This window comes from Penicillium argentinense, assembly GCF_028826775.1.
Source record: "Penicillium argentinense strain IBT 30761 chromosome Unknown utg000011l_segment0_segment0, whole genome shotgun sequence".
Lineage (NCBI taxonomy): Eukaryota > Fungi > Ascomycota > Eurotiomycetes > Eurotiales > Aspergillaceae > Penicillium > Penicillium argentinense.
Window position 1 is genome coordinate 1,187,922 of NW_026622670.1, and position 16,707 is coordinate 1,204,628.

General features: G+C 54.5%; 6 protein-coding genes across 6 annotated transcripts; 3 read left to right on the forward strand and 3 right to left on the reverse strand.

The window, feature by feature from the left end:
- Positions 1–2,230: 2,230 nt before the first annotated feature.
- On the forward strand, positions 2,231–4,719 carry tktA (transketolase tktA; the record flags this gene model as incomplete). The annotated part of the gene is made up of 7 exons (XM_056623943.1): positions 2,231–2,284; positions 2,402–2,544; positions 2,668–2,752; positions 2,834–3,128; positions 3,190–3,824; positions 3,866–4,552; positions 4,606–4,719. The coding sequence occupies 7 exons, from the start codon at positions 2,231–2,233 to the stop codon at positions 4,717–4,719; spliced, it is 2,013 nt and encodes a 670-aa protein (XP_056468931.1).
- Positions 4,720–5,218: 499 nt separating this feature from the next.
- On the forward strand, positions 5,219–6,283 carry N7532_011453 (uncharacterized protein; the record flags this gene model as incomplete). Its single annotated transcript, XM_056623944.1, has 1 exon — positions 5,219–6,283. The coding sequence occupies one exon, from the start codon at positions 5,219–5,221 to the stop codon at positions 6,281–6,283; it is 1,065 nt and encodes a 354-aa protein (XP_056468932.1).
- Positions 6,284–6,510: 227 nt separating this feature from the next.
- Positions 6,511–7,764, reverse strand: N7532_011454 (spermidine synthase; the record flags this gene model as incomplete). The annotated part of the gene is made up of 3 exons (XM_056623945.1): positions 6,511–6,791; positions 7,025–7,594; positions 7,734–7,764. 3 exons carry the CDS (start codon positions 7,762–7,764, stop codon positions 6,511–6,513), a joined length of 882 nt encoding a protein of 293 aa, XP_056468933.1.
- A 1,519-nt stretch (positions 7,765–9,283) lies between these two features.
- phb1 (prohibitin subunit PHB1) lies at positions 9,284–10,192 on the forward strand (the record flags this gene model as incomplete). Its single annotated transcript, XM_056623946.1, has 2 exons — positions 9,284–9,604; positions 9,674–10,192. The coding sequence occupies 2 exons, from the start codon at positions 9,284–9,286 to the stop codon at positions 10,190–10,192; spliced, it is 840 nt and encodes a 279-aa protein (XP_056468934.1).
- Positions 10,193–10,506: 314 nt separating this feature from the next.
- Positions 10,507–11,790, reverse strand: N7532_011456 (25S rRNA (uracil2843-N3)-methyltransferase; the record flags this gene model as incomplete). Its single annotated transcript, XM_056623947.1, has 1 exon — positions 10,507–11,790. The coding sequence occupies one exon, from the start codon at positions 11,788–11,790 to the stop codon at positions 10,507–10,509; it is 1,284 nt and encodes a 427-aa protein (XP_056468935.1).
- Positions 11,791–12,543: 753 nt separating this feature from the next.
- On the reverse strand, positions 12,544–15,204 carry N7532_011457 (putative cell wall proline rich protein; the record flags this gene model as incomplete). The annotated part of the gene is made up of 1 exon (XM_056623948.1): positions 12,544–15,204. The coding sequence occupies one exon, from the start codon at positions 15,202–15,204 to the stop codon at positions 12,544–12,546; it is 2,661 nt and encodes an 886-aa protein (XP_056468936.1).
- Positions 15,205–16,707: the final 1,503 nt, after the last annotated feature.

Consider the following 16,707-nt stretch of genomic DNA (forward strand, 5'->3'; position numbering starts at 1 on the left):
TCCTACAATCCACGAACGGGTCTCAGTCTTCATCTTCCGAGTTCTCATCAGTTGAGTCCGAATCTGAGGATCCTCTTACGTAACTAGCGAAGGGAGTGAAACAGCAACCATTTACCACCAGCGAGGGCTTATAAAAGTCCTTAGAGCGCTGTAGACAAGCGCTTGAGTAAAACCAAACTCGGGATCAGTACCTCGTCTACACGTCTGTGCCCCCGGAGCAATCTTCCAAGCTAAGTGATGATCGGGTCGCGAACAAGCAAATACTGTCTATTCTTTATCAATACAGAAATGAGATAATCACGTCAATTCCTGCACATCAACATGTAATAAGATCATTTGATTTTCTAATCTCTCTCGACCTGAGTGCGATGAATGTTTATCATAATGTGATGCCTTGCGGTTCGGCAACAGTTACGGTGGGAACTGGACAAAGGAAGCCGACTGCTCCTGTGCTCCAGCTTCGACAAATGCAAGACTGAATTTTGTGCTTGAAGTAGGATTTTCAGCATCTGCGCTACAACTTGCTCGCTGTACGTGTGGTAACGATCAGCATTAACCACGAAAGCCCCGAGGTCATCTTCCAACGATGGGAACTTGTCCCCTGAGGATATGGTGTTGTTACAAGGTCATTCCTTCTCACATCGCGTTGTACTGTAATCCTCAAGTTATCTCGAACGGATAACCCGACATCTGTTACCTGAGAGTCCTACAAGAATGGCACAACTACGGCTACTACACAGCTGGATCTACCCTTCGACAAGGTCATTAGCCGTCCTCCTCATCAGCCCCTGGAGAGAAACTTAGTGATACCCGAGCAAGGGCTGAGAAGTTTTGCCGAAAAGATCTGGAGTGTGCAGAGTCTCCTACAAGTCTCGATTCTGATATGTTCATAGACCACCACGCGATATTCGGGCGGGGCTTCTAGTGTCTCACGCTTTTATGCCGATGACCGTTCTGTTTGTAACATTATCTACATAGGGCTATCGGGCAATCCTCCGTTGAGTTGCTGCATTGATGGATAATATTTTCCGAAAGGGGCACTTTCAAAACCCGGGCTGTTCCACTCCGTTCCCCACTCGATCGTACAATGATTATGAGAGCAGGATGTGAAGACGGTGGTCTCGAACCCGGGGTCGGACGAAACTAGTTAGTACGAAGCCACTGCTTACCATTCTGGGTGCTTGTATGACTTTAAGCATGGCGCTTTCAGGGAGCTTCCTCGAGTCCTGCAGATGGAAAGCTATTCGCGTGACCCTTTAGCCTCGAAGCTGAGAAGCATCTGAGTCAAAGCTGAAGCAGCGGTTGCACAAGAGTGGCCGACATCCCCCACGAGAGCCATTAGCATAGCTCGCATCTATAAACAATCTCGTCTGTGCATCTTCTGTCTCATCGCGTCTGTATTGCTATGTGCCCGCCTAAGTGTACAATTGTATAGATCCCGCAGGGGCGATGAGTCAGCGCGGCTACGCTGTTTCTGGCACACCGAGAGGTCGAGGGTGGCCCAACGCCACGGTGGAGTTGCAGGATTTTCTCGTGGTCTGCAGCGACTGCTCTGCAGCATCAAATCGGATTGGCCCAATTAGGGAAACCCGAATGGGAACATCGTGAACCCATTTCCATCCCACGAAAGACTGGGGGCGCTTAGTACTAGGACCGATGGTACAGTGAGCAGAGGGAATGGGGTCGGCTAATTTCGCTGCAGGGCCGGAGCAACGTCCTCCGGGCGGCTCCCGGTGTAGAACCGTGTGGGCATCGCAGGGCCAACGGTTGGGAGAACCGGCAGTATCCAGCTGTTGAATTCCTCGTCATTCTGTCTTGTCCTCGAGCAGTCCAATGTGTTGTAGAGTCGATGAAGCTGCTCGTAGTGCCCCTGGCTGAGTCAGCGCTCGCCGCCGGGATCATGAAAGTCTGAAGTATAGTCAGTAGGATAGCCATTCCTGGAATTGTAGCGGGCTCTCGCAATGTCGGCGACCTCCAGTCGGCGGCCGAACACTCGTGGAGCAAGAGAAATGCACGATTGGGCTTGGAGGTGTCCGGAGCACAGTGCTGCTGCGGTGTTGGAGGGGGAGACGGCGGCCGCCCCACCATTCCATCATACCCCACCAACAAATACGTCCCCCTCCTCCCTCATTCTCTTCCCTCCTCATCTCCCTTGACTCTGAAAAAGTATGTGTCATTCGCAGTCCTCGTCGCGGTGTCCCTGCTAATTTTCTCGCCAGAATCTGCCATCATGGGTTATTCTGATCTGGACCAGTTGGCCATCAACACCATCCGTGTTCTCGCGGTACGTTCTCCCCGAGAGAGAGGCCTTGAGGCTCGAGGGCACCTCCTCTCCGATAAGCATTGGCGGCATTGCCATGCTGAATTGAAGCTCGAGCGGTGCTGACCGCGTCTACCACAGGTTGATGCCACCTCCAAGGCCAACTCGGGCCACCCCGGTGCCCCCATGGGCATGGCCCCCGTGTCCCACGTTCTGTTCAACAAGTTCATGAACTTCAACCCCAAGAACCCCGACTGGGTCAACCGCGACCGTTTCGTTCTCTCGTATGTCTCCTTTTCCGTGGATTTTGAGGCGTGGGGGGCGCAATGGCTACTCCGCCGCTCCCCGGCCGCTTCCAATGCTGCATCTAGGAAATAGACCAACACTAACATCGTGCGCTCGGGCAGCAACGGCCACGGCTGCATGCTGCAGTATGCTCTGCTGCACCTCTTCGGCTACGAGCTCACTATGGACGACCTGAAGAACTTCCGTGTATGTCCTGCAACCCTCTGCACCCTCTTTTTGTAGCGCTACTCCACTCAGAGAATACCTGGCTGATTCTGTGCCCCGCAGCAACTCGACAGCATCACCCCCGGTCACCCCGAGGCTCACGATACCCCCGGTATTGAGGTCACCACTGGTCCTCTTGGCCAGGGTTTCTCCAACGCTGTCGGTTTGGCCATTGCCCAGGCTCACTCTGCCGGTGTCTACAACAAGCCCGGCTACGAGCTCTTCAACAACTACACCTACACCTTCTTCGGCGATGGCTGTGCTATGGAGGGTATTGCCTCCGAGGCTGCCTCCATGGCCGGTCACTTGAAGCTGGGCAACCTCATTGCTATCTATGACGACAACCACATTTCCATTGGTGAGGATCAGCCCGACTATACCCGGGGTAGGACGCGATCAATGCTAACGCTAGTCCCTAGATGGTGACACTAAGTGCGCCTTCACTGAGGATGTCATGAAGCGCTTTGAGGCCTACGGCTGGCACACCGAGTGGGTCAAGGACGGTGACAACGACCTCGAGGGCATTGAGGCCGCTATCCGCAAGTGCCAGCAGGTCACTGACAAGCCCTCCGTCATCAAGCTGACCACCACCATCGGTTTCGGCTCCAAGCTGGCCGGTACTGGCGGTGTTCACGGTAACCCCCTCAAGGCCGACGACGCCCAGCACGTCAAGAGCCTCTTCGGCTTCGACCCCAACCAGAGCTTCGTCGTTCCCCAGCAGGTCTACGACCTCTACCACAAGCACTCCGCCGACGGTGCCGCTAAGGAGCAGGAGTGGAACCAGCTTTTCCAGAAGTACCAGCAAGCTCACCCCACCGAGGGTGCTGACCTCGCCCGCCGTCTCTCTGGCAAGCTGCCGGAGGGCTGGGAGAAGAGCCTCCCCACCTACAAGGCTTCCGACTCCGCTGTCGCTTCCCGCAAGCTGTCCGAGGCCGTCCTCGAGAAGATCCACGATGTCGTCCCTGAGCTGCTGTCCGGCTCTGCTGACCTGACTGGCTCCAACAACACCCGCTGGAAGAACGCCGTCGACTTCCAGCCCCCGAGTATGGCATTGGTGAGTGGTCTGGCCGCTACCTCCGCTACGGTGTCCGTGAGCACGCCATGGCCGCTGTCATGAACGGTCTGGCCGCCTACGGTACCGTTATCCCCGCCGGTGGTACCTTCCTGAACTTCGTCTCCTACGCCGCCGGTGCCGTCCGTCTGTCGGCCCTGTCCCGCGTCCGTGTCATCCACGTCGCTACCCACGACTCCATTGGTCTGGGTGAGGACGGTCCTACTCACCAGCCTATTGAGACTCTGGCTCACTTCCGCGCCCTGCCCAACTGCATGGTCTGGCGCCCTGCCGACGGCAACGAGACCAGCGCTGCCTACTACATGGCTCTGACCTCCAAGCACACTCCCTCCATCCTGGCCCTGACCCGCCAGAACCTGCCCCAGCTCGAGAACTCCACCATTGAGAACGGTATCAAGGGTGGTTACGTCGCTGTCGACACACCCAATGCCGCTGTTACCCTCATCTCCACCGGTTCCGAGGTCAGCATCTGTATCGAGGCCGCTGAGTACCTCCAGAAGAACCACGGCGTTGCTGCCCGTGTCGTCTCTGTTCCTTGCTTCGAGGTCTTCGACTCCCAGTCCAAGGAGTACCGCCTCCAGGTCCTCCCCGACGGCATCCCCGTCCTGTCCGTCGAGGCCTGCTCCACCATGGGTTGGGAGCGCTACTCTCACGAGCAGTTCGGTCTCAACCGCTTCGGTGCCTCCGGCCCCTACAAGCAGGTGTACGAGGTATGTGTATCACCCCTTATTAACATTTGTGACTTACCACTGACGCTCTGCAGAAATTCGAGTTCACCCCCGCTGGTATCTCCAAGCGCGCCATCGCCACCATCGACTTCTACAAGGGTCACTCGGTGCGCTCCCCCATCAACCGTGCTTTCCAGCAGATCCTGTAAGGAACGAGATATGTCAAAATGTTATAGTTTTATAGTTAAGGCGCGACAGTCCCTAGACTCAATATTTAAGAATGCAATAGAGCGATGTCTGTCGATTTCAATCCGCCGTATATATGACATTAGAAATACTACCATGTGATCCTGAAGCCGTCGAGTTCGGGCAATTCACAATGCATCGATTCCCTTAATAAAAAAACGGAGGTTTATCCCGTCACGCTTCACAACCAAATTCGATAGTGCATAACTATGAATAGCATGAGATATGTAGCAGGCCAATATTTTGATTTTGCCATTTGTGAATATGAAAAGGATATCATGATTCAGTATTCTCGGCTAGCAGTTGATATACCCCCTTGCAGCTTTCAAGTCGATCATATTGAGTGCGGAGGAGCTTCCCAAGCGTATACTTCCGATCCCCGCATTCCCCACTATGTGAACTCCCGAGGCACGACCTCCTAACTCTCGAAACCTCCACTCTTATTTTCCAACCACCTCAACTATGGCTGAATACCATCACCACATTGCCGTTCTAGGTGCAGGAACAATTGGTCTGTCAATGATCGCCCTGCACCTCCGACGCCCTGACACCCGCGTTACAATCTACGACCCACGCCCCGACTTCGAATCCCAGCTCCGCGCCCAACTTCCGGCCTTTCTCGACCCATCGTCTGTGCCTGACACCTCTACTGATGCAATTGACCATTTAATCTCTACCTCCCGGTTTAAAATAGTCCCAACCCTCCGCGAAGCAGTTCAAACCGCAACAATCATCCAAGAGCAAAGCCCCGAACGAACAGACTCCAAGCAAGCTCTCTGGAAAGAAGTCGCGCAACATGCCGACGCAACCGCACATCTCTGGAGCAGTTCCTCCGGAATCGCAGCCTCGGTACAGGCAGAAGGATGTCCATCCGGCGTGGCAGAGAGACTAGTCGTCGCGCATCCATTCAACCCGCCGCATCTAATACCCCTCGTGGAAATTGTCCCAGGACCACAAACTGCACCCGACAGGGTAGACTTCGTCAAGGGATATTTGAAGACTGTCCCGGGTCCATCCAAGCTACCCGGCTCCTCGCAAGAACACGGCAGCTTCGTGCAGCACTATCGACCCGTCGTCCTGCATAAAGAGATTCCCGGGTTCGTGGGGAATAGACTTGCGTTTGCGCTCTTACGAGAGGCCTCCTACCTTGTTGGTGAAGGTGTTGTTTCGGTGCGGGATCTGGATACTCTCGTCACGGCTAGCCTTGGTCCTCGCTGGGCTGGTAGTGGTGTTTTTGAGAGCTATCATGCTGGTGGTGGGGAGGGCGGGATTGGTGCTTTCTTGCAGAAATTGGCGCCGACCATGAAGGATGTATGGGGTCAGTTGGGTCAAATTGATATTTCTACAGAGGCGGGAAGGCAGAATGGTGTTGAGGTTGGTGAGAACGAGAAGTGGAAGGAGGACGTTATTCGTCAGACGGAGGAGGCGTATGGACCTTCTACTTCGGATGATACGCGGACCAAGAAAGAGGTTATGCTTCGTGGTGTGATTGAGATGCAGAAGCAATGCTGGGATGCATTGGAGTAGACACTGATAAGGGGAGTGCCTGTTGACTGCGTCTAATTTGTTGGTTGAATAATACCTGGATTTCTCGGTTCCAAAGGGTGTCTTCATCCTATTTTGAGAGTACTACTTATATGCACAACACGAGCACAAAAAAATCATTACGAAAAGATTTTCATTCATCATGATATCATGATCTAAATCATAACCCGAACTTTTTCGCAGCAAGAAGACATCTTAGATGCAGCCATTTAGTTGCTCAGCGCCTTGCGGGCGAAGTTGGGCAGGACAAAGCTGGCGCGGTGGATGTCCTGGTTGTAGTAACGGCAGAGACGCTCCTCCTCCTCGCGGGACCAGGAGCGAACGGGCTCCTTGACGTTGCGGTTGGCGTCCTTGCAGCAGACCATGAAGCCGATCTGGCCGGAGGGGTAGGTGGGGATGGTAGTGTAAGCGTACTCGGCGACGGGGAAGACCTCCTTGCAGGACTTCTTCAGGTCGGCGATGAGCGAGAGGTGAAGCCATTGGTTCTCGGCTGTGAGGCAGAAGGCACTGTTCCGCAAAACCGAGCCCGTAAAGCGGGTTGGTTGCGGGGTGGTGCGAAAAGGTTAGCCAGGGTTTCTTTCTAAGAAAATCAAATCAAAAAAAAAAAAAAAAAAAAAAAGAAAGAAAAAAGAGAGATGGGGATGTAGAAGATATTTGGGGGTGTGGAGAAGGATGGGGATTGGGCAACATGGAACGAGACGACACAAAAGAAAGGCGACGAACAACCTTGGGTGGTGATGACACCGCCATCGCGCAGGGCGTCGTTGAGAAGCTCGAAGTAAGGCTTCTGGAAAAGGCTCTCGGCGGGGCCCTCAGGGTCGGAGGAGTCGGTGATGATGACGTCGAACTCGTTCTTGTGGCTCTTGAGGAACTCAAAGCCGTCGCCAACGTGGGTGGTAGCGTTGGGGTGCTGGAAACCAATGGACATGCCAGGCAGGTACTTCTTGGAGAGACGGATGACAGCCTCGTCGATGTCGCAGAGGATGGCCTCCTCGACGGACTCGTGCTTGACAACCTCACGGAGGACACCACCGTCACCACCGCCGATAACGAGCACCTTCTTGGGGTTGGGGTGCGAGTTCATGGCAAGGTGGGTGATCATCTCCTGGTAGGAGAACTCATCGCGCTCGGTGCACTGGATCACGTTGTCCAGGACGAGGACGGTGCCGTAGTCGCTGCTCTCGAAGACGAGGACGTCCTGGTACTTGGACGTCTCGTGGTGCAGGACCTGGTTGACCTTCAGGCTCATGGCCTGGCCGGGCCACATGGATGACTTCTCGGAGAACCAGCCATCTGCGATCAATGGGGGTTAGCGGGGTGTTGATGGCCAGCGGGTTCTCAATGGCTCGTGGAACCTCCGGGATGGAGGGGTCGCGGCGGGGTAGCTGCCAGATGGGCAGGAGGATTGATCCGGAGAGACGAAGGAACATACCCTGGATAGTGGGGTGGGTGATCTCGCTCATGGTGACGGTGGAAAGACGACGGCGGAAAAAAGGCAGGGAGGGACGTAAGGAAGGAAGAAGAGAGCGCAGCATGCGAAGAGGAAAAGAGGACGGCGGAAGTTTGGCTGCTTTGGGCGAAATTTTGCTTCTTCGGCTCGGGTGGAGACTGTGGGCGGGCACACGTCCAGCTGCCTATCGCCTTGCACGCGATATGTAACAGAAAAGCAGCGCAATTGACGTTCGGGCGGGACCAGGCGCCTGTCGGTGGGCTGCGCTGCGCTGCGGGCGTGTGTTTGCTTTTGTCTTGTGACTGATACACTGCAGTCGCCAGCCGGCCGTCGCACACGGTGGGTGCCCAGTGGGTTTCGCTGCAGCCGCCGCGGCGCTGGCGCTGGCAGCCAATCGAGGCTGTCGCATTCATGCTGACCTGGCTGCATCGTCGAGGATCTACGAGATGAACATACACGAGGCACTCAGGGACAAAGGAAAAGCCAAATGGTCGATTGCTTTCTACTGTACAGAGGATACAGCTGCGCCGGACTCTATCGCGCGACTTCCGGCATAACCCAATTCCTGATATTTTCCCCTCAATTCCGTGGAAAACGACAAATATAAATAGAAACGAGTTTACTCGTCACCACCCTCAAGCATACGGCCGGGCTTGGACTGCAGGTACTCGTTGCTGCAGGAACCAACGTTAGTACAGAGATTCGCACCGTGCTGCACGCACAATCATTCGCTCTTGGGGACCGAGGGATCTTACCGCTCGACGGCCCAGTTCATGGCAGCGTAGGCAATGACGAAGGGAGGCACAACGTAGAGGACCTGGTGACGGAAACGACGGAAGGTGTTGAAGATGGCGGCGTGGAAGGCACCAGCTAAGGGGCGCTGGCGGTTGGAGGACAAGGAGTAGGTGGCAATGCGCTGGGGAGTCGGGCAGCCTGCAGAAATTCAAGTGTCAGTTGTGAATGTACGGTGAGATATATATGTCTGATTGATGCTACTCGAGTCCCAATTCATCGTCATCTCCTCGGGAGTTTCGAAGTCATGGTATCTCGGGTTCTGCGTAATCGGGGATTCTAGGTAGACAGGGTCATTGCGAACGTACCGAACTCGCCCCAGTTGCCAATGAAACTAAAAAAATCTGTTAGTTCACGGATTCAACACATCAAGACCCCATAGCAAGCCATTGGCGCAGCTAGAGCATCCCAGATAGGATCACTCCCGAGGCGACCGACCAAGCGGGTGCAGCCGGACAGCACTCGATCGTCGGCAAGGAGCAGGGGACAAGCACTCACTGGCCGTTCTTAGGATCGACAGAACCACCCATTGTGAAAAGATCGAGATCTCGCGGAGAAGGAGTTGGGGAAAAGCGCAGGAAGTGGTGGTTGCAAAGGTTGCAAAGGGCGGGAGACGAAGTCGGGCGAAGTTGGAGCGCTGCCACGCTAAACCCGATCGGGTGCTGGGAAAAGCCCGCCAGCAAACCGACGACCGCAGCTCACGCAGTCTCTCATCCCCCCACACCTCCTCCAACATCGCCATGGCCAACGCCCTCTACAATATCTACCGGCTGGCCGGCCCCGTCGCCGCCGGTGCGATCCTCTTCAACGCCTCCATCTACGATGTCCGCGGCGGCACCCGCGCCGTCATTTTCGACCGCTTGTCCGGTGTGCAGGAGTCCGTCGTGAATGAAGGCACCCACTTCCTGGTCCCCTGGTTGCAACGTGCTATTGTCTACGACGTGCGAACAAAGCCTCGCAACATCTCCACGACAACCGGAAGTAAGGATTTGCAGATGGTCAGCTTGACACTACGTGTGCTGCACCGTCCGGACGTCCCGAAGCTGCCGCAGATCTACCAGGTAAGAAAGAGCTATACCGATGCAGCAAATCATGACCTCGGAAATTAACACATCTTTCAATGACAATAGTCATATGGTACCGATTACGATGAGCGTGTTCTCCCTTCCATCGGTAACGAAGTCCTCAAGGCCATCGTCGCCCAGTTCGACGCCGCCGAGCTTATCACACAACGTGAAGCCGTCTCGAACCGCATCCGTACCGATCTCCTGAAGCGTGCCTCGCAGTTCAACATCGCCCTGGAGGATGTCTCCATCACCCACATGACCTTCGGCAAGGAGTTCACCCGTGCCGTCGAGCAGAAGCAGATCGCCCAGCAGGACGCTGAGCGGGCACGATTCATCGTCGAGCGTGCCGAGCAGGAGCGTCAGGCCAACGTTATTCGCGCCGAGGGTGAAGCCGAGAGTGCCGATATCATCAGCAAGGCCGTCGCCAAGGCTGGAAGCGGTCTCATTGAGATCCGTCGCATTGATGCCAGCCGTGAGATTGCCCAGACTCTGTCCAACAACCCCAACGTCACATATCTGCCTGGTGGCGAGGGCAAGGAGGGCGGCAAGAGCACCAGCCTCTTGCTTGGTCTACGGAGTTAAAATAGATCATCAATGAGGAGGATATGATAAGGATTTGAAGGGCGGTGTTCGGCGGCGCCCAATTTTCTCGTTTCTGGAAGGCTCACTCGAGAACTGTACCATTTAATCGCCAGTCCGCGTATCCGAGGGTGCCTATTCCAGCTTTGCATGTTCCCTGCGGCGCGACAAATGGGCTTTACTTATGTCCATCTTGATTTTTTTTTTCTGAACTGTAGCAATACCAATACCTCTACTCCATATCGGAACCATTTCCATTGCACCACTGTACAATCTACTCGTATATGGACGACACTCTCAGGTCCTCTTTTCCAACTTTATAGTCGACGGTAGACATGCACTTGGAATCGCATATCCTCCAAGCCGGCGCCCTCGCCAACGTCATACCGCAACCGCGCTGCATCACGTCTCCACCATCGTGAATCTTGGGTGTATACTCTCTCCCACTTTTTTTCTGCCACGGAGAGCAATGTATGATCAAGGAGGAACTTCATAGGGTATTTTCTTTCTTGTGGAGCTCCATCTTTACCCTTCCCCATTTTCAGGGTCGAGTAGCTGCCTGGGCTATCAACCACTAGTAGCACCGCTTTCGGGGGTAGTAGCTCGGTTATGCGCAGCAAAAGCCCAGTAGTTTTGGCCATGGATGTCGAGAAGAGCTCATTCAAAGTAAACATGAGCGTCACAAGAAGCGAGGGTGACTCTGCAGGAGTCGAGCCCGGTTCCAAAAGAACGTCTTTCAAGTCCGACTCCGAGACACCGAGAACATCAGCTCTCTGGAATGAAACAGAAAATCCGCCACTTTCTAAATCAGCTGGTACAAGTGGCGGTTGATACGGCGAGCTTTTCGGCGCTGGGACGGCAGACGACGCAATTCCCTTCTCGAGCCTTGAAACAACACTCGACCAATCCGCAATATCGATCGCCGCAACAGAAAGTTGAGATGATACCGCTTGTGGGGACTTTTCTGCCAAGGTTCCAGCCTCAACTTCCTTCTCGTCCAAAGAGACACCCGCAATTTGCTCTTTCAAGGTCTCGACGGCTTCGATCCCGAAATCAAGACTCCGCCACGCAGCAGCAAGCGCAGCGATCTCGGCACCAGCGCCACCCCCAATGCAAACAACTCTTGTGCGAGTATTCATCCTTGTCCGTTGTGCGTCTTGATCGTCAGAGCTAAACTCCGGTTCTCGCATCCATCTAAGGACAGCCTTGAAAAGTCCCGCATATCCCAAAGCGCGTGCCGCGCTCCATCGCAAGGCGTAGGCTCGCAAGAGATCTTCCCCAGCCTCTGTGAATGCGGAATCAAAGTCGCGCTGGTATAAATGAGACTTGATGGTCTGGATCAGGGTTTTGGTATCTAGGTTTGCGGATGCGGTTGTGGTTGCGTCCTCGGAGGTCGGGGTGGGGTGTGCAGGGAGGAGAGCTGTTCTGAAGACATCTAGCAGAAGCTGTTGTATGGATAGAGGAATTGTAGCGGTGAAATCGATCGGCGATTGCTCGTCTTTATTGCTGGGTTTGCTAATGGGCTGTTTCGCGGTCTGGCGGGTTCGTTGGGGTTTGGGTTTGGAGGCCATTTTGCGGTCCCCTTGTTTCAGAGAGGGCATTTTCGTCCAGTTCAAAAAAGGGTATCTGTAATTTATTTGCGTAATGAGCCCTAGTAGGAGCTGAGACGTTGAGGCGCGAATTTTGCGGAGCGGCGGGGTGGAGGTTACAATTGAGTTGGAGTCGAAATCCCGGAAACTTTTGGCTTATCGTAGCTTATCAAGTCAAATTGCCACTACAACAGAACTAAATACATCCACACTAACAAAAGATCAATAGTATCATGAAAAGAAGAGAACCCCGGCTGAGATCCAGGGGAAGAATGTTATTCCAAGCTACCCACCACAAAGATAAACGAAATAATAGGTAAATAAAGGAGAGGTCCACAAGAGGACAGCGATCGTAGAGAAAGTCAATCAAGCCGTGCGTCATTCACGCCGGGTACATGAACGATAGACAGGAAAAGTGACAGCATGTCGTACTCAGATGTCAGGAGAGGGCATCTGGAAGTAAAGAGATTCGTAATGAAAAACGTCTGCCAAGAGACAGAGGGGCAGAGTAACCGCCGAACGGACAAGAATGAACAGGAGCATGTAAGAAGAATAAAAATCCACAGGAAATCCGGTGCCATAATATGTACAGACCGATCGGGAGAGAGCCCAGGCAGCCGAATGGGCGAAGAACGAGGATGAGAGGATGAGAGATGAGAGATGCTGAGAAAAGCAGAAGACTCAGACAGGATATCGCTATGCCGAAGTGTTGCGCCATGAAATCAAAATAAATGCATCGAGGTCAGAGAGAAAGACATGTACTCTTCAGCGCGGGCGTTCAAGGGGTGCGGCCGCTTCGGTACTTGTCTTCTCCTTGTCCTTCAATTTCCAGAAATGCATCAGTCTGCTGAGGCGGCGGCCCTTCTTTTTGGACTTTTCGGAAGAATCGCCCGGCGGCTTCTCTTCTTGGTAAAGTTTGCTTCGCTCGGAGTGCGGTCCACCAACTAGCTTGGAAAGGCTAGCCAAGCTAGATCTCTTGGATGCGTTGGCCTGACTGCTACGTCGGTGAACAGTAGCGGAGAAGGACGCGGCTCGGTCAGTCGACAAGCGAGCTCGAGGGAAAAATGAAGCAGAGAAGCGGTTCATGGTGTTGGTCATTGTCGAAGCACTGCTGGTGAGAGATGGAACATCTTCAACGGAAGCATAATTGTAGTAATCTGACGTAGGGAGATTGTGGTAGGAGTGACTCGAGAAATTACGATCATTAAAAGATCGGGGAGCATCGGGCGATGGGAAAGATGAATCCGAGGGCGAAACACCAGCTGACAGAGAGAATGGAGGAATGCTAGGAGGAAGTTCGTGAGGAGATGTGGCCGGTCGTTTGTCAACAGCCAGAAAGCCAGGCGAGACATCGGGACTGGGAGGACACGGCGCTCGAGTCACAGATTCTTCCGATCTCAAGATCTCTACCGGACTGCGAGGTGGCCCAAAGGGGTTGGCGCTGTGCAGAGGTTGTCTTCCGGTTCGGGCAATAGGAGCAGGTGCATTCTTAGGGTTCGCGACCTCCTCAGAGGACTGAATTCCAAGACCCTTGTGTCGGGGAGAGCCAGGTGCGGAAAGGGGCTCGGGTGCAAATACAGGTGCAGATGTCGACACAGGTTCCAATTTCGGCTCCGGGGTAGCTTCATGTGCAGGCTCAGGTGCCCGAGTTAGAGTGTCGCCAGTGTCATCACTCTTCAAGGATTCCTTGTCGTCCTCTGAAGACGAGAATGCAGGGGCGCTCTCGCGAGTAACAGGTTCGTTCCTGGGTGATTGATTGGCTGCTAAGAACGCATCCTCTTCCTCCTCGTAGAAAACGTCGGGAGTTTCCACTCCTGTTGCGCCTCCTAAACGAGGATTACTCAAAGCGCTGCGGTCAAACGGTGCCATAATCGGGGCACTCTCTGCACGGCGATGATACCGCATTTCCGGGCCGACAAATTCACCACGGCGTCCACCACTGTACATGCGTTGAGTTGCCACGGAAAACTTGCTGGGACCCCCTTTGGCGGGGCGCATGTCAGGGGTGTTGAAGGGGCCAAGGGCGGCATCAAGGTCGATGATTGGGCTACTCAGCACTTCGTCTTGCGCAGTCTGTTCATAGAAGCTTCGGGGTTTCCATGAGGATTCGAGAGAAACGGCAGGCACAGGAGGAATGTCTTCATCACGTTCCGCGGCTGAAACTGGGGCATCAGCGGTGGTTGGGGTTCGAATAACAACCACATCGTCATTATCAAAATCAACTTCCATAACCGACCCAATATCCGAGTTGGTCCGCATAAGTGGAGAGCTGAGAGTTGGCTTTTCTTTCTTTTCGGATTTGTCGGCCTTCTCGGACTTCTCGTTTTCTGGCTTAGCATGGCGTTTTCCTTTGCCTCGAGTCAAAAGGGAGCCAGCCCAGGATCGAACGCGCTTCTGTTTCTTCTTTGACCGTGACTTCTTGGTTGGGTGGGCATCCCCTTCATGTTCTGTATCGCTTGACGATTCGGATCCATCGTCTGAGCATGAAGGGCGAGACGTGTCAGTGGAGTGCGCGTCCTCATGCGCTAGGGCATCGAGATGACCGGCTGATACACTCTTGCGAGAGCGCGAATGCCCTGTAGACTTCGAACGCTTAACTGATGGAACTTCGGGGACGTTTTGACTCTGCATCAAATCGAATGCCAAAGAAGCGTCGGCAGTTTTCGGCCGCGGCTTGGACGTGCGTTTCGGCACGGGCACATAGTCGACGGGCGCAAGATTATCAGAAGACTCGAATCTGACAGCTGCAGGGCTCGGATAGGCCTCCTGCGATACTGCAGTCGACGGCCGTACACTATCTTCATTATCGGTGCCTGGGGCAGGTTCAATGTGAATGGCGCTCGGAACTGGAGGAACAGGTGGAACGGGAGGAACTGGTGGAACCGGTGAAAATTGAGGGGATGCTGGAGGCGTCGGACGGCCAAGGCTGGTCGCGGAATAGGAAAGCGGCCGTTTATTATCCTCAAGCCCGGTATCAAAAGTCCGATCTCCAGGGGTAGTAGGAGCGCTTGGCGCAGCTGGGTTGGACCCCAATGCTTTCTGAATAGCGTTCAGGTCGACACCGGACACCGCGGCCGAGCGACGATGCGCGTGATGTCGTCGTCCAGGGCCTCGTCCAGGTGGAGGTCCCGACGGAGCGCTCGGTTGTGTCGGAGAGGAAGGTTCTTCCCGCTTGTCCCCAGTAACCCCTGTCTCTGGTGGTGTCACCAATTGATCACCTCCCACGAATTCGCTTGGCCGTCGTCGATGTCCCCCACCACGAAGATTCGGTGGTGGCGCAGGCTGCAAAGACTGGCCCGCCCCGGGGTTGAATGAAAACGATGGGAGAGCGGGCGGTGTTTGGCGCTCCATTTCCGACTGGGACTCGTCGGCAGCGTCCGGGTCTCGAGCAGGGAAGACAAACGGTGGGTTTGGCAGCGGAGGCATCGTTAAGCGACGATTGGAATCGGTATCTGAGGCAGAAGGAGAGTCGAAATGCTGAGAGAAGCCCGATCGTGGCTGCGGGGGAAGAGAAATCGAAGCCATCAATGCTGTGCAGTAAAGAATTCAACAAGAAAAAGGACAAGCAAAAGCGAGATAAGATGCGGTCGACAAGATCCCGATAGACACCAAGACCTCCAGACCGTTCGACTTCCCTGCGTCGATTGGAAAGTCTTGAGAATCTGGAGGTCTTTGCTAATTACCACGAACAAGGGTCATCGGATCCTTCCGCACCAGGCAGAAATCGAGGCGAGCGAAATGATGGCGAAAAGGCGGGATTAAGGAACGGACGGCCACGACGAGGGCCAGAGAGGTTGGGTGCGAGGGCGAGGAGAGTCGTAGATGGATGGGTTGGAAGAGAAGAGAGAGAATAACAAAAGGCCGAGGGGTTTGATACCGTACACGGTAATTACCCGCAGCGGCCAATGGGGACGGGCCCAGGGGGCGATACGGGAGACGGGAGATTGGGAGCCTGCACGCATTATTACCGCCCTCCGTCCTTTTACGTTTCCTGGTTACACCTCCTCTCGCCTTGACTACTAGTGCCACTGCCGCACTTGCGTCCTAGGGAAGGGGTCATCCGATCCGCCCTTGACTCGGCACAGAGAACTACGGTTGGCAAACGCTGACAGTTCGCGCATTCCATGCAAGCCATGCCGGGCCCAGATCGGACTGTCAGAAAAGAACGTTTGGAGAAGCCTTCCTTAGGAATGTGGACGGGTCCAACGATTTCCCTCCACTCCCAAAGGTGGAGTGGAGAGGCTGGCCTCAAAATAGAGGACGTCATGACTTCGGTTGCCACTTGGATACGACACTCCAGGGCTGCGGGCCAACACAAGTCAAGCAGTTCGTGTACATTAGCACCATAACCGATGGGGCCGTACGGTGTCCGAACATAGGAGGATCCTGGGGTCCAAGTCGACCTGCCAATGAACAGGCACACGCATCCGGAGAAAAAGTGGGTTGCAGGCACCAATGAGTCTAAAGCTGCGAGACCTGTCGGGCAAATCTCGCTTGGTGCAGTGGGTCTTGCGAACGCCACGCTGGGGGAAGGAGGCAGGGAAGACATGCAAGTCACAGGGGGAGAGAGGAGCCGAAAGGTGTCGTCGACTCCTTCAGCGTTGACCGTGCTTCTTGCGTGGCGCCTGTCTGTCGGTTTGATTGCGATCGTGGTGGAGATACGCGCAGGGCGACCATTGTTGGAGGAGTTGAGAACAGTCTACGGTGGAGCGAACAACCACGACCCTTCACCCGGAGATTGCCAGTTGCCTTTTTGCGCAGGTAGTCTCCATCAACGACTTGGCAGCCAGTGAGATCAGATATAAATAGTGGCAGTCTTAGCGCCAAATGGATGGCGGAGAAGGGGGTTGATTCATTGAAGACAGCTGAAGGACTCCCTGCGCGCCATCGCGCCCAAGGCACTGAGACATTGAAACCCTCCCACTGCGC